Source organism: Castor canadensis, chromosome 4 (genome assembly GCF_047511655.1).
Source record: "Castor canadensis chromosome 4, mCasCan1.hap1v2, whole genome shotgun sequence".
Lineage (NCBI taxonomy): Eukaryota > Metazoa > Chordata > Mammalia > Rodentia > Castoridae > Castor > Castor canadensis.
The window spans coordinates 78,618,213-78,642,452 of NC_133389.1; the positions used below are offsets into that span (position 1 = coordinate 78,618,213).

Consider the following 24,240-nt stretch of genomic DNA (forward strand, 5'->3'; position numbering starts at 1 on the left):
CAAACAGGTTGAAACTAAACATTCTTCAATTGGAGCAGCTTGCAAGTGTTTGATGGGTGACATTTTGACATCAGAAGGCCAGAACTCTATCCTCAGAGAGCACTGACTGCCACACACTGATGCTGCTGTTTGCACATCCATCCTAGGAGGAACCATAAAGATTGAGCATACATGAGTAGATCATGGCTCCCTCATTTCTCTTTACCTCAATTTTCCTTTTCTACTCTTTAAAACACCATGCATCTTTATTCCCAAAATACCCTTAAACTTTATCCTGGAGGTGGTAGATGGAAACTCTCTGCTTTCCATCCTTGGCCACTTCATGAATAAACTTTCTCTTGCAAAACTTGTTTTCAAGGAGTGGCCTACTGCATAGTGGGCAAAACAGGCCAGAGGTATGGTTCAGTAACATTATTATCACTGTTGCTAAAAAAAAAAAAATTACAGAAAACAGAAGCTTTGTATTTTTAGCAACCAGAACTGAAGACAAAGTAATCTTCCTTCTTTCATTTCCTTTCTCCCTTCTCCCTCTACTCTTTTCCTGTCTGTATTCTTGCACCATTTTATTACACTTTTCATAGTGTCAAAAGTCTCTCATGGAACATGGAAGATTTTAAGATTTAAAGTAGAAAGATGCATTCTTGATCACCATTGCATTCATGAATTAGAAAATTATTTTCCAACTAAAGATGATAATTGTCAATTCAACCTACACACAGCTTTGCTTTCATTTCTATGAAGATTTTTGGAAAAGTAAAGCAAAAAACAAAAAACGAAAATAAAAATTTACCCATCTTGCAATGGCGTGCAGCTAAAGCAATCATATTCAAAAGACATGTCTAGCTATACACATAAAGATTACCAATTCAGGACACAAGTAGATGATAAGATTCCTCCAAAATTATGCCACAAAACAGTAGGCTTTTAATACACACTTATAATCTCCTTTTGCCATGCTTGGACAAACTATCAAATATAAGCCTTAAGAAGTAAAGCAGAGAGTTCTGTGTTTTTGACTTACATTGTTTCCATGAATATGAATGCTTTAATCTTTTCTATTGTGCATATTTTAATTTAAAAATATACTTAAATGTAGTTGGGAAAAACCTACATTTGGACACTAAAATATAAATCCATAATTAAATATATATATATGTATGTATAAAACATACACATTCATAGAAAAAGTCCCTCCAAAATTCTAAGACTGCAATAACAATGGCAAGCTCTAGATTTTGCAGTGTAGCTTTAACATTTCCTTTATATTTTTCCCTTTTCCTCAAATTTTCTACAATTAACATGTATTACTTATATATCAAAAATTTTAAAACACTGTTTAAGCAAAATATATGCATTGCAAAGTTTCCAGTTAATGTTTCAGTGATATGGATTATTATTAAGCTGAGGGCTGTACTTGCTTTCTGAAACTTGACTGGTAGTTGCAGAATTTATTACCTGAGCAAGTCATGAAATTCTTATATTCTCTTTCTTTCCATGTAACATGGAAATGAAACACCTATCTGTCTCAAATTTTTGCTTGATAACTAAAAGATATTTGTAAATTTAATATTTGAACTTGATGTGTCTAAACTGGATACTTGAACTTAAAAAGTTCAGTCCACAGAAAAAATGGCAGGCACTCAGTAATTGGTAGCCATTGGAACCACTCTTATTACTACTTGTGACACCTGGCATGTCACACCTGGTCACTTAGCAGCAAGCATTTACCTTACACTTTTTTTTTTTTTTTGGTAAAATATCGACAAGGGACAATTTGCATCTGATTTGTTTGGAAAGCTTAGGGAAAATGAATTTACTGAATTTGAATTTCTGAGTTTGGGAATTCTACATTTTCAGTAAGAATCCATGTGATGATTATGTTTTGAAAATAAGCAAGATCCATTCAGAAGTCTAGGTTTTGACCATGATGTAGAATATGAAAAGTTACTAGAACCATGAAAAGAAAGCAATGGTATCATTTCTAGTTAGTGTTAGGGCTGTTGAAAAGCAGCTAGCAAACATCCATTTGGAGAGAAATGCTAGGAAACTGCCTCCAATTCGAGGTAACTAGCATTTTCTAAGAAAAAGTCTGGCCCTTTGTTGAGCAAGTTGCTAAGTTTCCTTAATCATCATCTCTTGCCATGGTTTGCTTGTGCTTCTGCCTGCGGCACTGCAGACAGTGTTCCCGCTTGCCTCATGAACAATAGCCACTCTGTCTTATTTCTCTGAGTATCCTCAGTGTCCAGGAAAGTATCTGGAGTTCCATAAATGTGTTTGCCTCGTTGCAGAGAAGCCTGGGGCAGGAGTACTTAATGAGACTTAAGAGGCTGCTACTTTCCTATTTCAGTTCATGTTGCAGCTGGCATCTCTGAAGACCAGTGTGTGAAACAAACAAAAAAAAAACATGTATTGCCAATTAATGACACTCAAAATGTAGGAGTGCTAACCTAGATGAATGTTTAATTACTTGTTACATCAAGATTTGACACTGTGGAATTATATTTCAGAGTAACTTTTTGATCAGGTGTCATTTCTAAATTCTTGTGATAATTGCCTCATTCTACGTCCTGCACTTTAGAAAGACATAAGCTATCATGAGATTGCCAGGAAAAAGAAAAACAACTTATTTTTGTTGTTGTTTTTGTTAGGCATCTATGGGATAGCCAGCCTGGCTAGCTGATTTAGCACACATGATTGCCTTTAATCATTACAACTCTAGGGGTGGGAACCATCAATCCCATTCCACTGGGAAAGAATGACATCAGAAAGAATGATGACTCACCCAGATACACAGTCCTCAGAGCCAGATAGGAAGGGAGCTTTCTACCTTACTGAATCAGGGCTTCCCATTGATTTTTATGTTTTATTTTTTGTTTGTTTGTTTCCCCTTTCTTTATATTTTTAAGTTTTAACACACAAAATGTCTTTGGCAGGTCCTACAGAAAACACTTGATAATTAATTCTTAGTCCAGTGAAACATCATCAAGATCATTGACAGGTTTTCTTCTTGCTCTCTCCCAAAAATAACCTAGCTGATAATACCTGTCATTTAACAAAATATCACCTCTAACCCCTCAAATTTGGCCATTTGAACTTTTATTTACACAGGTTTCCCCTTCCAGTGAATTTCCTTTGCTTTGTACCATTAAGTGGCCAGATGAAGTGCTAATGGGAACTCTTACCAGTGATATTGCAGTACACTTGGAGAGGTCCCAGTGGTCCACTGCCATCCAAGTCAATGTAGAAGAAGCCAGCTGCATTCCCTCGGTGTCTGTACACCTCACAGGATTGCTCATACATGGCTGAGAAGACACAAGGCAACACAAGAAACTTTGCTTAGGTCTGCATATTTCTCTGTAGGTGTGTAACTTCTACTTAGGTTGACTTCCCATGTTTCTTCCTACCCCTTCTTTTTCTACGGTCTCAGCTTCTTCACACCCACTGCACCACCAAGTCTTTATTTAAACCACTGTTCTGATGCTTCATGGAGTTGCATTATTCATTGATCTTAACTCACTTATTCTTCTAAAATCAGCTCAGGGGTTAAATGTACTCTAAAGTCTCTTCTTACCTCTTACATGTCCCCACTCTTTGCGGATATCCTTCTAGCCCCCACAGTGCATTACAGAATCTGTAAAAGTAGTGGCCATGTGTCACTCTATGTTGTAAACCAGTATCTAGCAGGATTCCGCACTTACAGCAGGGGCTCTACAAATTTGTGACTAGTGAATTAAAAAATGCACACATAAACTTATGCATTTTTACTAATAAATTACAAGGATGCTGTCTTCCTTGTATATACTCAAAAGGTCAGCACAGTAACTAACATAGAATAGGTACACATTCAAGCTCAGTCCATTCTCACTTAAGAAGCATTTGGTTTCCTAATGCATGTCAACAGATGTGATTACCCCAGAGGACAGAACCATGGATGAAACAATCAGACTATGCCCTGAAACCTCACAGCCCACTGGCAGCCACAGAAATCTTTGTGTATTTATTTAGGGACAGGGACAGGTATTCCAAAATGGGGGCCTTTCACCAATCTGCAAGTTTGAGAAATAAATAAATTTCATTAAACCAACATGAATGAATTTGGAGGCTTGTAAAGGAGACATGTGCTATCCCATGTTTAAAGAAATGAAAGTATCTGACACTTCAGAAAAAGTACTATAGTTCAGAGTCCCAGGAATATATCCAACCTTGTCACCTAGCCATGCTTAAAACACTTCAGTGGCTCCCAACAGCTTCTAATATATAGTACAAGCTCCTCACCTTAGCTGACTCCTGCCCCTTGTGACTAATGCCCCATCCCAGGAATATGAAGCAGCAGTTTGTCATGATCAAGTGTGAGGTGTGTCTCAAATAACTCATTACCAGCAAAGTTCTGAAGCATGAGAGGGTTTGACTTTTTATAAATTAGAGTAAATTCAAGGTTATGCTTGTACTTGTGGAATTTTCTTTTGCTTTCCTATATACTTTCCAAAACAGAAGGCAAAAGAGAACGTCATAGTTTGTGCCTTATTTACAAAGCATAAGAAACAGCATATGTAAGTTTGTTAAAACCCTACAATGCACTTGGGTTTGTGTCATATATGTGAAGTTCAATACATATTTGTGTGCTCCTTACCCCAACACTTCCATATGATAATCAAGTACAAGGAGTCGTGGTTATCTCATGAAAGGTAAATATTTGTCTGTGGTTAAGAATATGGCCCAAAAAAATATCTGTCTGTGGTTGAGAATATGGCCCCCAGAATCAAATTGGGTAGTTTTGCAGGGTGAAGCTATGACTAACAATCTTGGGCAATGTACTTCAGCTGTGCGAGGCATCTCTTAAGGCAACTCCTATGATGAACACTTTCTGGTGTTCTTGTTCTGTTCATGAATTCATACTTTTCCTCCTACTGCACTGTATCTGTTGACTTGCTCTAACAAATACAATGTGACAGAAATAATACATGTCATTCTCAAGATTAGATTGTAAAAAGACAGTGGCTGCCATCTGGAGAGCTCCTACAATTCTCCTTGTGGTAGAAGCCACCTTCTATAAGAGAAGAGAGTTCTGTGAATAGGCTGATAGGAGTAAATGTAGAAGCTTCTGCAGAGTGAGCCCTGAAGTAAATCCCTACAAAGCAGGCCTGAAATGATTGCAGCCCTGGCCAGCATCATGGTTGTGGCTGTAGGAGAGATGGGGCCAGAACTACCCTGCTACACTGGTCTCAGATCCAGAGAAACCAGGTGATGATGTGGTTTTCCCACATGCTAAATTTTGCAATGATGGATTACAACATCATTAATTTTCTTATCTGCCTACAGGTCTAAAAAAAGCCTACCTCATACTGTCCAAGTAAGAAGTAAGGATCAAAAGTGAAAATCAACATATGACACACAGCACTTACTTGATAAAAATGTACTTAGTATTCCCATCATTTCATATTACTTTATTTATTTATTTAGCCCATATTGGGATATGAACTCAGTGTTTCATGCTTCTAGGCAGGCAATCAACCACTTGAATCATGCCTTTCAGCACTTTTTGCTCAGGTTATTTTGGAGATAGGGTGTTGTGTATATCCCAGGCAAGTACTGACTGCAATCTTTCTATTTTATTCTTCCCGCAGTAGTTGGTATGACAGATAAGAGCACTGTGCTCAGCTTTTTCCTTTAAAATATACTTTTGCAAACTTTTTTTTGTCCAAGCTAGCCTGGCCAATCTAAGCCTCCCACATAGCTTGAGCTGACAGGCATGTGCCACCACACCCAGTTATTGGTTGACGTGGGGTCTTGCAAAGTTTTATGCTGGCAGGAATGTCAGGTAGTACAACCACTATGGAAAACAGTATGGAGGCTCCTCAAAAAACTAAACATAGATTTGCCACTCTTAGGGATATACTTGAAGGAATGTGAATCAGATTATAACAAATGCACCTGTACACGCATGTTTATTGCAGCACTATTCACAATAGCTAAGCTATGGAAACAGCTAAGATGCTCCATAACTGATGAATGGATTTAAAAATGTGGTATTAAGAGGCCACGAATAGCCAAGGCAATACTCAGTCAAAAGAACAATGCTGGAGGTATCACAATACCTGACTTCAAACTATATTACAAAGCAATAACGATAAAAACAGCATGGTACTGGCACAAAAACAGACATGAAGACCAGTGGAACAGAATAGAGGACCCAGATATGAAGCCACACAACTATAACCAACTTGTCTTTGACAAAGGCGCTAAAAATATATGATGGAGAAAAGCAGCCTCTTCAACAAAAACTGCTGGGAAAACTGGTTAGCAGCCTGCAAAAAACTGAAACTAGATCCATGTATATCACCCTATAACAACATTAACTCAAAATGGATCAAGGATCTTAATATTAGACCACAAACTCTAAAGTTGATACAGGAAAGAGTAGGAAATACTCTGGAGTTAGTAGGTATAGGTAAGAACTTTCTCAATGGAACCCCAGCAGCACAAAAACTAAGAGACAGCATAGATAAATGGGACTTCATAAAACTGAAAAGCTTCTGCTCATCAAAAGAAATGGTTTCTAAACTGAAGAGAACACCCACAGAGTGAGAGAAAATATTTGCCAGCTACACAAGACAAAGAACTGATAACCAGAATATATAGGGAACTTAAAAAACTAAATTCTCCCCAAACTAATGAACCAATAGAGAAATGGGCAAGTGTACTAATCAGAACTTTCTCAAAAGAAGAAATTCAAATGGCCAAAACACACATGAAAAATTGCTCACCATTTCTAGCAATAAAGGAAATGCAAATTAAAACCACACTAAGATTCCACCTCATCCCTGTTAGAATAGCCATCATCAGCAACACCACGAACAACAGGTGTTGGTGAGGATGCGGGGAAAAAGGAACCCTCTTACACTGTTGGTGGGAATGTAAACTAGTACAACCACTCTGGAAAAAAAATTTGGAGGCTACTTAAAAAGCTAAACATTGATCTACCATTTGATCCAGCAATACCACTCTTGGGGATATACCCAAAAGACTGTGACACAGGTTACTCCAGAGGCACCTGCACACCCATGTTTATTGCAGCACTGTTCACAATAGCCAAGTTATGGAAACAGCCAAGATGTCCCACTACTGATGAATGGATCAAGAAAATGTAGTATCTATACACAATGGAATTTTATGTAGCCATGAAGAAGAACGAAATGTTATCATTTGCTGGTAAATGGATGGAATTGGAGAACATCATTCTGAGTGAGGTTAGCCTGGCTCAAAAGACCAAAAATTGTATGTTCTCCCTCATATGTGGACATTAGATCAAGGGCAAACACAACAAGAGGACTGAACTTTGATCACAAGATAAAGCGAGAGCACACAAGGGAGATATGAGGATAGGTAAGACACCTAAAAAATTAGCTAGCATTTGTTGTCCTCAATGCAGAGAAACTAAAGCAGATACCTTAAAAGAAACTGAGGCCAATAGGAGAAGGGGACCAGGAACTAGAGGAAAGGTTAGATCAAAAAGAATTAACCTAGAAGGTAACACACATGCACAGGAAATCAATGTAAGTCAACTCCCTGTATAGCTATCCTTATCTCAACTAGGAAAAACCCTTGTTCCTTTCTATTATTGCTTATACTCTGTTTTCAACAAAATTAGAGATAAGGGCAAAATAGTTTCTGCTGGGTATCCAGGGGGTAAGGGGGAGAGGGAGGGGGCAGTGTGAGTGGTAAGGGAGGGGGTGGGGGCAGGGGAAGAAATGACTCAAGCATTGTATGCACATATGAATAATAAAAAAATAAAAATTAAAAAAAATAGGTATGGGATTTTACAGAATGCTTTCTGTAAATAAAAATAAATAGATAAATAAATAAATAATAAAAAAATAAAAATGTGGTATTGATACACAATGAAATTTTACTCAGTCACAAAGGAGAATGAAATTTTGTCATTCACAGGTAAGTGGATGGAACTGGAGAACATCATCTTAAGTGAAGGTAGCCAGGATCAGAAGCCAAAAGCCACACATTCTTCCTCATATACAGATTATACACCTAAAACAAATGCAGCAATATTATGGGGCACAGGTCACACTAAAGGGAAGGTTGCTTATGGGAGGGATAACACAAAGGAAGGCAACCAAAAACTTGAATGTGGTTGATGTGTTCACTGTACAGAAATGAATATAGAAATCTCAAACTGGCCAGGGCCATCACAGGAAGTGGACTAGGATAGAGTGAAGAGGACTAGAAGAGATGAACCCTTTGGGGCTATAATGTGGAGAGCAAAATATGAGAAGCCTATAAGAATTTGGCATAAGCACAGTTGTGCTCAATGGCAGACTGAGTTTGGCATGGCCCCAGGCACAGAAGAGAGAGAGAGAGAATGCAGCTCAGCTGCTTTTCCTGTTATTTACATTCAGAGAAGTATGCAGGTTTCCCTTGTTACAATGTCACACCACTCCAGAGAACTGTTGCTCCACCTCTTTGTTTATTGGATATAAAAGACTCTCTGAAGGGGGTTGAGGGTTTTTTTGATTGGTGGGCTGCTTGCTGAATGATGCAGCTGACTGCTGCTGCTAGTGCTGAGTTATGCTAGAGATTAAAGGGAACATGGGACAGTACAAGTCTGAGGGCAAAGACTTTAAGAGAGATTATGCTAAAGAAAATGTAAGAGAAAACCTGGGACAGTGAAAGTCTAAGGCAAGAGACTTTAAAGAATAGAGAAGAAAGACTTTAGAAGCAAGGGTTTAAACAATAAGAGAAAAGAAGCAAAGTAAAAGAAGAGATCAGTAGAGTGGAGAAACAACGAGGCTGCTGTCTGTCTCCATCCAAATGCCCAGCACACCTGGCCCCAAATTTATGCATGTTTGTCTATCGTTTGTCCTTTCTGCATCTCCCATTGCCCCCAGTTAGGCCAGTTAGGTTGGTAGGAACAGGACAAAAAGAAAGCTCGCTACACTATAATACACATTTTGCATGAAAACAACAAAGGCAAACTCCCTGTATAAGCTATCTTTATCTCAAAGTAGCAAAAATCTCATGTTTCTCTCTTTTTTTTTTTATCTTTTTATGTTTTTTCTTGTACAAAATTGGAGAACAGGTTCTGCAATGGGGGGGAGAGTAGGAGAATGAATATGGGGCAAATAATGTATATACATGTATATAAATGAAAAAATGATACCTGTTGCAACTGTTCTGGGAATCGTGGGAGGAGGGATGAAGAAGAGCAGTGGAGGAGGTAAATTCAAGTAGGACATATTTGATACATTGCAAGATACTTTGTAAATGCTACAATGTACCCCAATCCAGCACTGACAATTACAAAAAAGGAATTATATAATTTGACAGAGATAAAACTGTTTACTTAAAATTACAAAATATTTTCCAAATTAAAAAAAAAAGTTTCTTGCCCAGGCTGGCCTGGAAACATGATCCTCCTGATCTGACTCCCATGAAGCTTGGGATTACTTCTTTTGACCAATTCTTTGCCTATTTCGTTTTCAGTTTTCATCATAATTTACAAGGTTTGTTATAAAAAAAAATTCAAGAGAGGCTCCTACCTACCTTAGGCACAGAGGCAGTATCTTTAAATCCTCAGGTTATTCTTTTGGTAGTGAACATTATATCTTTAAATAAATAAATCAATATATATATATATATATATGGCTTCATTTTTTTCATTTTTATACATTATTTATTTATTTACCAATAAGGAAGGATGATTACTTAGTTTTTTTAACTCTCCTCCCAAAAATATAAACACTTTTGCATTATTGCATCTTTCCAGTGCACTTATATTGTGATTAATTATGGTCTCTTGGTATCATTTAGGCAAATGTGTTACATTAGTTACACTAATGTTACTCAAAATTCACTAATTGCTATATAAAATATCTCCCAAAATATTCACATAGAATTAATAGAAATGTGTATTAATAGAAATATGTATATATGGAGAAAGAAAAAATTAGGGGATAAAGACAAGGATAAAAGCTAGACCCTTCTGGATTTATTATATTTTAACTTTGAAACCATATATATTAAATAATTGAAAGGAAAATTATATATGAGAAAAAAAGAGCAATTTCTAACATTGAAAGGAAGTGTAAACAAATTAACTAGAAATTCTTTCAAATGCTATCAAGATTTAGTATTTTCTTCTTTTTGTTTCAGAAACTTTCAAGAGTATAGAAAGAAAATGGAGAGTAGTAAAATGAACCAGATATTATCAAAATCAATTTCAATACTTACCAATATTTGATTTAGTTTCTTTCATCTGTAATCTCAGTATTTTAGGCACTTGTCATTTCACAGAAACAAAGACACCCACAAAATAATCCACTCCAAACATGACTTAAAATAACCATTTCATGATTCTGCAGGTCAGTAGTTTAGGCTGGGCTTAGCTTGGTGGTTCTGGGACAGGCTCAGTGACATGCAAGAGCCACTAGTGCATCCGCTGATCAGTGGAATGCCCAGGTAGTAAACTGAGGAGCTTCAGTATCTCTTCATGTGTCTGTCACTCTCTAAGAGTTAACATACATGGTAGACTCCCAGAGCAGCAAGAAGGCATGTGCTTCTCAGGTCTCTGATTACATGTTATTTGCAGATACCCCATTACCCTAAATAAACCACTGAGTCAGCCAAGATCTAAACAGCAGATCCAAAGAACCTGAAAGGAAATGGAGTTACAGGATAGGGGTGGACTGCATGATTGTTGGACTTCATAGAGCAGGATCATACTACACTGTGATGGAAAACATAAAATTATTTATGCTAAGTCATTGGAACCTGGGGATTACTTATTACCTTAGTTTGCCTACTGCTCATAATATACATGTTCCTTAAACTGGAGCTCAGTTACTAGGAAATAGAAAAGAGGAAAGCCTGGCAACAAGCATTCCTATACATGAATCCTATGAAAGATATTTTACACAGACAAAGCAATGGGGAAATGATTAATTTTATCACGCTGTTAGAGTCTGGGCTTTAAAATATTCTCCAGAGACCATGTGTAAAAGGCTTGGTGCCCACAGTGATAACTTTTGGAGGAGGTGGAATCTTTGGGAGGTAAGACATAGGGAGAAGTCTTTAGGTTATTGGGAATATGCACTCAAAGGGGTTTGGTGTCCTCTTCTCACCCTTACTTCCTGGCCATATGGCTAACAGTTTGACTCCACCATGTGTTCCTGCCTTTACAGTCTTCCTTGCCAGAAGCCCACAACAATCAGGCCAAATGAAATCAGTCATGGATTGAAACATTCAAAGCTATGAACCAAAATAACCCTTTCCTCTAAGTTAGTTTTCCCGGGTATTTTGTCACAGTGATGGAAAGCTGGCACTCACACATTCCTTCTTGATCTGGTAGTGGGGATACTTTACAAAGATTCAGAGATATTAATCAAAGATCTGAAACATCCTTCATTTATTTGATTTCCCTAAATTGTAAGATTTCACAGGAAATGCAATATAAATGTCTGTTGCTTTCCCTTGAATTCATCAGTTTCAACACATTGAAGTGTTTCTCTACTAGTTTTTAAAGTTGGGTAATGAGAATGTTTTTATTATTACTATAATCTTACATATTTTAAAAACTTGATATTTAAAATGGTCAAGAATGAAAAAAACAGGTCATGCTAAGGGGAGGGAATTAACAAGAAAGAGAGGCTAAAAGAAGTAAAGAAGGTGAATATGGGTGAAACACTTTTTATACAAGAAAGAATATAGAATTCTTAAATCTGTTTAAATCACCATGAGAAGAGCAATAAGGTAGAAAGGAGAAAATGGAGGGGATGAGCCAATGCAGTGCATATATACAATGCATAAATACATGGAAATGTCATAATGAAACCCTTTGTATAGATATCTTAAACAAAAATGTCTTTTTTTCTCAAAAATGAAGATAGGAATGTAAATCAGATCTTATCTGGGTGGGTTGGTACTAGAGGGAGGGGGAAGGATTTAAGGACAGGGTGTAGGAGGATTAATATGGTAAAAATATTATGGACTCGTATGAAAATGGAAAAAAGGAGACATTTTGAAACTATTCTAAGACTGGGGGCAAGGGGGTAAAGAAGAATGATGGAGGGGTGAATTTAATTAAGCTATATTGCAAGCACTTTTATAAATGTCACAATGTACTCTCAGTACAACAATAATATGAAAATAAAATATTTTTACAAATAGTAATTTGACAAGTATTTATATAAGGGTAAGCAATGTATCCTATTTGCAATACAAAAAAATAAAAACAAGTATGACAAAAATCTTAAATTTATAACTACTTTTGTTTTCAGACAATATTGTTGTTTTACTATGAAATTATTTTACACAGCAAGAAAAAGCTAACAAATAAATACCTTATTTTCAATAGAACTAAAATTTTTGCCTTATTAAATATGAAGTGCCAAAATTATATAAAATTCTTCAATCTTAATTCAAGTGAGTGATATAAGTGTGAACTCATTATTTGAATTTTTATGTCATGTTACCTTTTTATATTTAGATCACTGAGAATGCTAGATGTAATCTACCATACAATGGTCTTTAGATAAAATTTCCCACAAAAAAGAGCAAGGGTTTTATTGAGTGAATGTTTGGAGCAGGAAAGTGCATGTTGAAGTCAGAACATTTTGTCTTGCCTCAAATAAAAAATTGGAATCATGTCAAAATGGCACAGGAAAAAATGTGATAGAAAAATTTGACATCAGAAGAATATTCATACAATTACTCATATTAACTTATAAGTGAGGCACAGTAAGATTATAAAAGTAACTACCAACAAAATATAATCATAACAATGTAGTTTAATAAAAGATATATAAATGCAATCTCTTTCTCTCCTTCCCTCTTTTTTTTCTTTCCTTCTCTCTGTTTCAAACTATCTCAGTGTACTGTCCATATTTCTGGACTCCATTGGCTACCAGTAATTGAAGCCACAGAAATAGAAACTGTAAACAAGTTGGGACTACATTAAAAAAATGTCAAAGCCACCTTTGTGCAATACCCAAAGAAATAAAAGGACAAAGTCAACCAGGACTAGTAGTCATACTGTGAGAAGTTCAGGGAGTATATTTTATGGTTGGATTCAATTTGCAAAAATCAGCTACTGGATCAATAAGTATTAACCTCTGTAAGAGTGATTATCAGGGTTCCTCTAACATGGTATAAAAATAAGAACAGAGCCCTCCCTAAAACTCTCTCTTGCCCCAAATGGAAGCTGAATCTTATCAAGCTTTGAGACTTAAACTTCAGTTTTCAGGATGAAGGAAAAAATATATACTTAAGTGGAGGGGGCATTGTTTTTCGCTCCCTCCCTTGTTACAGTGAGCTTTCTCTCTTGCTCCTGGTTATTACTGAACCTAACTGGGCTTCACTGGGGCAACTGGAGATTCAGAAAAGACACAGGATAGACAGACAAACAGAAAGTGGGGTCAGGTGTGTTGGGTGCTCGGGTGGAGGCGTCCAACCTTCATTGCTTCTTTTCTCTATCTGTATTCTCTAAGGCCTTACACCTTGCAGCTCTTTAAAACCTTGCTTCTAAAGCCTCCTTAAAAACCTTGCTTCAAGGTAACACACATGCACAGGAAATCAATGTGAGTCAATGCCCTGTATAGCTGTCCTTATCTCAACCAGCAAAAACCCTTGTTCCTTCCTATTATTGCTTATACTCTGTCTACAACAAAATTAGAAATAAGGGCAAAATAGTTTCTGCTGGGTATTGGGGGAGGGGAGAGGGAGGGGGAGGAGTGGGTGGTAAGGGAGGGGGTGGGGGCAGGGGGGAGAAATGAACCAAGCCTTGTATGCACATATGAATAATAAAAGAAAAAGGGAAAAAAAAAAAAAAAACCTTGCTTCAAACCTCTTTCCTGAGACTCACACTGCCCCATGTTTTCTTTTAGATTATCTTTAGCTAAATTGCTCTTAAAGTCTTTTGCCCCCAGACTTGCAGCTTCCTTTAGCATTCTGTCTTTAGCTTTCTTAAAGCCTCAGTGCTCAGACTTGCAAAGTCTCAATCCTCTATTTTGCACTGTCCCCTGTTCTCTGGCTTTTCTTTAGCTTCTAAAGCCTATGTTAAAGTTTTTTCTTTGGCTTAGCTTTCGAAGGCCAATTTTAAAGTTCTCAGTGCAGACTTTCTATCAACCCCTCTTTAGCCATACTATTCCCTTCAGCAATTTCCCTTTAGCAATTCTTTTCCCTTCAGTAATTGTTTTCCCTTCAGTAAATCTTTTCCCTTCCAAAAGCTTCCCACACCAAAAGCCCAAAGCAAAAGCCAAAGCCCCAAAAGCAAAAAGCCCCCATCCCTCCTTCAGTGGACCTCTTATAAACAGTGGCAAACTGGGTGGAGCAAAGACTCTTGGGGAGGGGTGTGACATTGTAAGAGGAGAAACCAGCATTCCTGCTTCTCTGAATGCAAGCTTAAGAGACTCAACTGTGGTGCTTTTTCTGTTTTGTGACCTGGGATGCTCCTATCTCACCCTACAGATGAAAGCAATTAAGCTGTATCTCGCCGTGCTTACGTCCAGTTCTCATAGGCTATTCATAATCTGCTTTCCACACTCAAGCACATATGAGGGTGAAGTTAGTGAAATCCAGATTGTGAGAATATTTACCTTTATTTGTTCAACAAATAAATGACTTATTAAAAGGGTAGGAACGAAGAAAACAAATCAAGCAAATGCTGTGTGTGGACCTTATTTGAATCAAGTCAAATATACTAGATAGAAAGGAAGAAAGACAGAGAAATAAAAAGGATAATTTTAAATTAAATTTTATTCAAGATGATAGTAAGAAAATATTTTTGGCTAAGTTCTCCAAGTCTTATGCCTTTGGGGACTTTTGCAGTGTAGATTTGTTGGTTTCTTTGATTTCCTCTATGTCTAAATTGGGATACAGCTGTCTGTCACCTGATTTGTCACTTTCCATCTTTCAACGTTTTCTTGCACTTATCACTTTTGCCTTTTGTTCTTCCAGTTTGTGTTTTGGGGTGTGTGGTGCATGTGTATATGTGCTCCCATGTTTGTTTTCTTTGAGTCATTGACAGGTTATGCCATCGTGGGGACTTAGGTTGTGGTGTCAAATTAAGCCAATCTTGAACTACATTTTCAGCATTTCTTTCTCTAAGTTCAATTTAGCATGCCCCATAAGGGACATTTTACATGGGATGTGGACATACACTTATTTTATGCTTCTGAGCATAGAACAGAACATGAGGCAGTATTGTGGATTGGTCACATTATTATCTGTTTTCTGCCACATGTGATTAGTGTTTTAGAGACAAATTAGCTGTTACTGGAGAAGACCTACCCTAACTCCTGGCCAAGTGCATCTTCAAAGCTTGCAGGAAACCCCATCACTAATTTTTCAGGTTTGGAGATAATAAGTAGCAAGGTGCTTCTCTGGTCAGCCACTAACAAATCCATTAAAAAAATCATTTACTATTATTTATGTGTAGCTTTAGAAGTAACTGAAGATAATAAATACATTCAATCCACTCACTGTTCCAGGAAGTAAGTTGTGCTCTTTGTTCGTGGATTCCTTCTTCCTTCACTGCTTTCCTGGCACACTAACCAAGTGTATATGGATATTTAGTATGCAATAAAGGCAACAACTCAGATCAGTAGGAAAAATATGTATCTGCTTAGTAAATGATTTTGAGATCTTTGAGAAGCCACATAGGAAAAGATAGAATTGGATGTACTCTTTTTACTACACATCAGGATGAAAGTACAAATGAATCACAGATTTAAATATTAAAATGGAAAATACATATAACAGAGGAAAACAACACTGGATTTCTTTATAAGCCAGAGGCAGCAAAAACTAAAATGTTTCAAAGTTTGAAAGAAATTTTTCCAAAATAAAACAGATGAATTTATTTTATTAAAAGTGAATGCAAAAAAAAATTAAAAATAAAAATTTTCAAATATTGAAAAATATTATAGACTAAAATTATAGATAACAGATGGACCACCTGGGACAGATAAAATTTATATTGCAGTCTGAAAATAAATGCAAATAATTGTAACGTCAATGAAAATATGTCTGACCATGCCAGTAATAAAGTTGATGCCTGTTAAAACTACATTGAGATGCCATTTTTTCACTTATCAAATAAGTGATGATCCAAAATACTGACTACTTTCTTCATTGATAAGTCTATTGAGGAAAAGGCACTCTAATATATATATTATATATATATATATATATATATATATATATACCTATATATGTATATATACCACAGCCATATATATTGATACATATGTAATATACAGACACATGTACATATATGTATGGCTGAATGGAATCCAAAATCATACAACTGCTAAATGTGTAATCTTGCAAATTACACATGGATTTACACTTCAACCCAGAAATTCTATTTCTTTTCTTGGCTGTACTGGGGTTTGAACTCAGGGCTTCACTATTGCTAGGAAGGCACTCTACCACTTGAGCCATATCTCTAGCCCTTTTTGCATTGGTTATTTTTGAGATGAGGTTTTGCTTTATATCCAGGCTGGCCTGGACCTTGATTCTCCTATTTATGATTCCCATATAGCTGGAATGACAAGCACACAGCACCAAGCCCAGCAATTCGTTCAAGATGGGTTCTCACTAACTTCCCCCCAGGCTGCCTTGAACTATGATCCTTCTAATTTCTGCCTCTCAGTTGGCTATGATTAAAGTTGTAAGCCACCTTGCCTGGCTGAGTGAGAGAGATAAAGAGAAAGGGGTGAGGGGGGGCAGGAAGGAAGGGAGGGAGGGAAGGAGGGAAGAAGATGAACAAAGAATGCAAGTGCATAACATACTCATAAGTTTATCTTCCTACTAGTACTTCTACTAACAAAAAGACAGAAGCCTTCTGTAAAGTAATGTAATGTAAAGACTAGTTGAATAAAGTATTGTGACAATCCAATGATATACCATTCAGCTTTGAAAGCCATGAAATCTGACTGCACATAAAACCACAAGCTGAGCTCCAGAATGCATGGTATGAGAAAACATGAAAGTGGAGAAAGTAGCTGTGATTGTCTAGTGTTTCTTGAGGAAAGAGTTTCTTTCTTTCTGTATTTATTACTTTTTTGAAAAAAAAAATAGTATTTTTGTCACAAAGGGTTACATAGAATGAAGAAGCAGAGTGGACAGGACCATAAACAAGATTTATTTGAATAGACCTTAATTTGTAGGTTTTACTTAGGAACTCTTAACATTTCACATAATTATGAATTTATCATCCTTTCTGGCCAGATAAAAGAATGTAATATATATTATAAGCTTTACAAGCCAAGTGGGTGTTCACTAGATGGATGCAGGATAGATCCTGCTTGGCACAAAGTTTCAACAAGAGGGCTTGCTGTATAAGATCTATGTTCTTGCCCATACCTATTACTTCCAGAGTGTTTCCTGCTCCTTCCTGTTCTAACTTCAGAGTTTCAGGTTTGATATTTAGGTCCTTGATCCATTTTGAGTTGATACTAGTATAGGGTGATAAACATGGATCTAGTTTCAGTTTCTCACAGATGGATAACCACTTTTCCCAGCAACATTTGTTGAAGAGGCTATCTTTTCTCCATTGTATATTTTTGGCATCTTTGTAAAAAATAAAGTGGGAATAGTTGTGTGAATTCATATCTGGGTCTTCTATTCTGTTCCACTGGTCTTCATGTCTGTTTTTGTGCCAGTACCATGCTGTTTTTATTGCTATTGCTTTGTAGTATAGTTTGAAGTCGGGTATTGTGATACCTCTGCATTGCTCTTTTTGCTGAGTTTTGCCTTGGCTATCCGAGGTCTCTTATGTTTCCAAATGAATTTTAGGGTGGATTTTTCAATCTCTGTGATGAAAGTCATTGGGATTTTGATGGGAATTGCATTAAATATGTAGATTGCTTTTGGTAGTATACCCATTTTTATTATGTGGATTCTACCAATCCATGAGCACGGGAGACCTTTCCATCTTCTGTAGTCTTCCTTGATCTCTTTCTTCAGGGGTTTGTAGTTCTCCTTTTAGAGGTCATTCACATCCTTTGTTAAGTTTACTCCTAGGTATTTGATTTTTTTTGAGGCTATTGTGAATGGAATTGGGATGTAACACATTTGTACATGGAAGCAATACTAGGAATCTTTCTGTATAGCTGTCCTAAACTCAACTAGCAAAAATGCTTTGTCTTTCTTATCTTATATCTTCTCTTCAAGAAAATTAGAGATAAGGGTAGAACAGGTTCTGCCTGGAAGCGAGGGAGGGAGAAGGAGAGAGGGTGATGGCAGGGGACGGGGGGGAGAAATGACCCCAAAAATGTATGCACATGTGAATACATGAATAAAAGCAAAACAAACAAAAAAAGAAATATTTTTAAAACAAAAGCAAAAAATGAAACAACAAGAAAAAGTTGTCTGTTTTTTAAAAGGAAATCCCAGGCTCCTTCCTCTATGAAGCTTTCCTCTTCCTCAGGGCACCCCCTATGTATCCATCACTCTGCATGGTCATCCTTGACTCCTCCTTATGTGAAGAAAACAGTCTTTTCTATCAAAGTGTGCCACCATCTTAGCTGCTTCCAGTTCTGGATTCTTACTCACTGAGCTCCATTTTCATGCTGAAATCACTACCTGCCACACCCTCAAATTCCAAATGTAGTGTTAGCCAATTGTGAGCAGATTGTATAACCAAAATTGGTCAATCTGAGTAAAGAGGCAGGGCCCCACCATGTCAGGGATAAAAATGTCGACCCATGGTCTACTCCGTGTGCTTGCTGCACTCATGTGCCTGTGCACCCTTCTGCAGAAGTAAATTTTGCCTTGCTGCAATAGTTCTCTGTTTCTGTGCCTTCAATTGTGACCCCACTGGTCTTTGGGGGTCTTATTTCTAACAATTTGGGTGGTCATCTGGAATAATTCCATCCAGGAGAGGTGCTTGGAAGCACCTACCCCAGAAGGAGATACGTCCCTCCACCTTGTTGCAGGGGCCTCGATATATTGGGCAACTGGTGCTCTTGGACTGGAAATTCATTCCTAAATTATATCGGCAATGCAGGGAAAAAGGGCCTTAGTAAGCACTGCAGTGACCAAGAAATTCTGTGCACAGACCAAGGAAGTTAAGAAATGCCATTGATTGGCAACGTATTCATTGGTGGTTGATGAGGCTCTCAGAGGTTGTGTGAGAGAGAATGAAAAGTATCTGAGACAAAGGGATAGTCTGGAGTCCCAGTTTGCAGTTCCGTCAATGTCCAGGCAACTTCATATGACCAAGTTGGGGGCTTATACTGACTTGCTTATTGCCAAGTAGTGCCACCAACTGAATATTGTCCTGTGAGGGAATCAGTCTTGGATGGACATAGTGCATGGGGTAGTGTGAGAAAAACCTCCAAGAAGTTAGGGAGGTTGAGCATCTATCAGGCATTCTCACCAACCAGGTGGACCAAGATGGGAAGAATACAGCAAGAGTTCTAAGGAAGGTGAAAGTAATCTAAATAGCATGTGGTTGAGAATGCAGCTGCTTCTCTCCTAGATTGTTTTCCACCTAATTCTAAGTCTTTAAATCTGTCTAAACTCTCTACTGCCAGTTAACCCCTTTAAGTCTTGCTTTCAAGATGGGACACTTTTCCCATCACAGACATGTCAAGACCCGGAGAGGGAACAGATCATGTCCAGATCACTGCAGGATTATGGACCCATGCCCTCTACCTCATGTGCTCACAGGCTGGAGGCACTAGAGAGGGAATTTCAGTTTCCTGTCTAAGCTTTTCTTTATCTCCTACAAATGCCCATGTTTTTTAAATTGGGACCTTAGCATTTCAGGTTGTTACATGAGCTAAAAGGCAACAAGCAGCCCCCTTCTCAGATTCTGTTATGCATTCAATAAGGCATTTGGGTTTTCTTTCTTTTATGATTATAAGGGACTTCTTCCCTGAAATTAACTGTCAGTGGAGTAATTCACTCTACCTTTTCCATGCTTATTAAGATATTCAGACATCACCAGTTTCATTGGAGATGTAATCTCTTTTTCTTGTCTGACATGCAGATTCTGATTTTAAAAGAATTTTTTGGTGTAAATTAAGAGGCTGGACTTGTACATTCTGTATCCTTTTTCTGGAGGATGCAGGATGGCAGCTTTCCACCCAAAACTAGGCTCCCTAAATTTCCTTTAAAAGGTTTAACTAATAACAAAGTTGCTGTACCACAGGTAAACTATTATTAGAGGTTATTTAAAATGCACCCTCTAAGGGTAAATCTGAGGTCTTAAAAGAGGCCATTTTAAGTTAAGATCTCACTCTTTGATCCTAGTCCTGTGTCTCAATATGCCTAGTAAGGGGACCCCTAGAGGATGGGGAAGTCCAGGACCCAGCAATAAGGACTGAGGAGGTGCAATGATTAAAAAGGGACGCCTCCATAAAAATCATTGCAGGCTTAATTAATCATGCTCATTAGGATGTAAGGACACTTCCGTCCTTAAGGGTTTATATTAGTTATTCCAAATAAAGGGAACAGATGTAGATACGCATGGCTCCATTTCTGTCTTTTCTTTCTTCTGTTTTTTTTCTTCAGGCACAAATTGAGACAGCACAGAAGAAAATGCAGTCCTGGAGATTCTCCCTTAAGATTTTATGAGAGCTGCTTACTGCACTAAGGGTACTATTAAATGGGTGAAATTTTTAAAAGAAAGGATTAAAAATATATTAACATATGGGCAGAGCTAACATTAAGATGCCTCAGAATTGGGCCTTAAATGGCTCCAATTGCAACTTTGGTATTTTGAGTCATTCGAGTTACTTTTAAACTGATATTGAGTTTCTGCAATTTGTCTGACAGGGAAATTTGGATTCTATTTTGGTCTTTAGCAGAGAGGGGATGGAACATATTAAAACAGAAGGTTTACAAAGGTTTGTTGTGATTTGCATAAAAACAAAAGGCCCTGAGCTTATCTTGTTGCTACCCTAAAGAAAATCCTAACTTATTGCATGGTTTAAAAGGTTTTTCTATGAGTGCATTTTAGTTGTTTTTATGTGTTTCTGTGTGTATGTCTATTAGTTTTGCATTTATGCTTGTTCTGGAATTCCAGGTCATCTATGCATGCTTAAAGTGACATTTATGGCATGCTTAATTTAAAACTTTTTTTGCATATGTATGTGTTTAAAATGATTCTTATTAAAGAATTAATATAAAGGAATTGCTGAATCTGTTCTCTTCTCTCCCTCACCTTTTCAGCTACTACTTTTTAGAAAAAACAAGTTTTCAAGGTTTTATCTCAACTAGGTTTAACTAAAATATAGGCATTATTTTATGGGAAGAAATCTTGATCTGTTTCATCCTGCCCTACATTCAACTCTTTCATAATTGGATGTGTCTTTAAGTTACTTGTATAAACAAATAGTTTAAAATTGTCATTCTTCATGGGTCTATATAGTAAAAGCAAGGCTAATTGAAAAGACAATTTTTATTTAAATTTAAAATTCTTATAAAAGTTATTTTAAAATATAAGTTACAAAGTCAAGAAGTCAATGAGTAGAAAGGATATAAAAAGGTATTGAGTATGTGTTTGGAAAAAACTTAAAGGGAGAAAGAGTGCATTTGGATGAGAAAGAATTTTGTAAGAAAAGTTTTGTTCTAAAGATTGTTCCAATAAGGAAGGATAAGGACAAACCATCAGAAGGTTCAGAATGTCGCATAAAGGTCCTGAGTAAGTCTAAAAAAGTGTATGATAGTGGAGTTTATAAAAGTTTATGTGTGTAATTAAGTTGGCTGTAATTTAAGACTTATCTATGGGATTTCCTAAAGTCAAAATACTGCTTATGGAACTCATCAGGTTTTGACTCTTTAGGAAACTGAATCCTAACTGAATGTCTTTTCAGTGATTTTAACACATTTATCACTCTAAAAATATGTGGAATGCATGTCTAAATTTCATTTAAATGCTGTACAAAAGTTTATGGGGTTAAAGTTATAAAAGTTTTAAAGTGACCAACACTTGGTCAATTTAAAAAATATAATAATTCTATCTGGGGCACTAACACTGTCTGTCTCCTTAAGCTTGTAAGGGTCTACAAGCTTTGTTAAATCTTACTCTAAAGGTAAAAATGTGAATTAACAGCCCTACTAAGGAAAAAGCAATGCATCCTATTGCTTCCTATGGGGAAGCAAATGTAACTTATTTCAGGGTAAAGGGCACTCCAGGCTGTGGGGGCATTCCTCTTCCCCTTAAAGGCCTATAAGTTTATCCCAGCTGTGAGAAAATGTATTTCAAAAGCCATAGTTCAAGAAACACCATTTGTTTATGATAAAGATAGACATTTCTTTATATTTGATTGTGAGGCTGTTACTATAACTTTTTGGAATATAATCTTTGCTTATGGATCAGTTTCTCTGAAATCATGAGCTCAGACTCTCTTCAGCTCTATCATCCCTTAAGAAACAGGGACTGCTGGCCCAGATTCCACCACTTGAATTTCTGGTGCATTCACACTGGGAGGTTACATCCTGATCTGGGACTTAGAGTAGAGAGAATCTTGAGTCATCCTGGGAGGGACCTTACGAGGTGTTACTTGCTACCGAGACTGTAGTATGTACTGCTGAGAAAGGATGGACCCATTACACCTGAATAAAATGAGCTCCTGAGGAGGAACAATGGACTGTGTCTTCAGAGCCTGGCAACACCAAAGTAACTTTATTTATTTATTTATTTATTTTCCTTTGCAAAATTCTAAATTCTTTCTGGACTATACACATTTCTTTTTTTTTAATTTCTTTTATTCATAAGTAACATTAAACAGACTATAGTGGACTATTTTCTCTTTTTCACTTAGAAAACTGTGTATTTACCATTGATGTCACTCAAACATCTTTTTTGACTGTTAAGTTTGATGCATGCTTTGTATTCCTCTGTGCTGATCCCCAGGGACAATAATTCTGGGCTCAGATTATATACCTGACCTAAGAGAGGGTTATCATGATGATTTTAATAAAAACTTAGATGGGGCCATTGAGAGCTGGTCAGACATAGGATTCACTGCACAGTATAAGGGTTGGACTTCATCAGCCTATGGGAAGGAAAAGTGGAAACAACTACAAAGTAATATCTAAATTAGTAGAGCCCTCTCTCCCCAACTGCCAACTCTATCAATGCAACCCCCTTCTGTTGGTCATAGATGACCCACACACCATGCACACACCATGACCATAGAGTCTTCCATCTTGAGATAGTATGAATTGAGAGCCCATGTCTCTGGAACAGACCCCATAGGTACATTCCTTTTGAGATTAATTAAAAATACTATAATCACATCATCTCCTGATGATAGGCCCCTATCTCCAATGACACTCCTCAAACCTAATAGTGACCAAGCCGAGGTAACTTTAGTGGAGTTTAAAGATTATAAAAACAGACCATCACTATTAAAACTGGTTAATTAAAACTAATGCCTGGTTGAAATGGGTTAAATATTCTGTCTGTACCTTAAACAGCAGTGAAGTTATTTGTGTGCAATAGGAAGACCAGAGCCTCAAGTGGACCCTTTCTCTTTAGGATGGACCTCAGACCATAAATTGAACTATATAATAACACTCTTCCAAATAAGGACGGCCTGGGGGCAATGAGTCTTGTATGACCTTGTCACTACTGTTTCCTGTGGTCAAAGATTCTAGGGGGCAAAAGCCACACTGGTTGACTAGACCCCCACCCTAAAACTCTAACTACACCATGTACCTCTCAGAGTTGGGGGAGGGATTAAAATTCCTGGGAAACACATCCAGGTGCAGTGGAGGCTGATCTTTTGACAGATGAACAATAATTCTGCTCTAACTGTTGCCAGGACAGATGTCTGGTGGTATTGTGATGGACCTTTACTTGAGACTCTTCCAGTCAAATGGAGTGGGACTTGCACTCTAGCTCAATTGGCTATCTCTTTCACCCCAACATTCTGAAAACCCAAAACTTCCCTAACCAAGGAAAGACAAAAATGAAGTCTTGTTTCCCTGGAGGGTTGTTTGACTGCCATACCTCTATATATACCATTGGGGTCCCATGAGGAGTCCCTGATGAATTTAAAGCAAGAACCAGATAGCAACAGGATTTGAATCAGCACTATTCTAGTGATCCACTATTAATAAAAATGTGGACTGGATTAACTATATTTATTGTAAGCAGCAGAGATTTGTCAACTATACTAGGGATGCACTGAGGGGAATTGCAGAACAATTAGGCCCACCAATAAGATGGCATGGGAAAACTGAATGTTTCTAGACATGTTTCTATCAGAA

General features: G+C 37.2%; 1 protein-coding gene across 3 annotated transcripts in view; it reads right to left on the reverse strand.

Moving 5' to 3' along the window:
* The window catches only part of Cntnap5 (contactin associated protein family member 5), an 826,603-nt gene that overhangs the window by 280,146 nt on the left and 522,217 nt on the right, over nucleotides 1-24,240 (reverse strand). For all 3 annotated transcript variants that reach the window (XM_074070497.1, XM_074070498.1, XM_074070499.1), the window contains exon 12: nucleotides 3,183-3,302. In XM_074070497.1, the coding sequence (XP_073926598.1) occupies nucleotides 3,183-3,302 (120 nt within the window). The remainder of the gene's footprint in view (nucleotides 1-3,182; nucleotides 3,303-24,240) is intronic.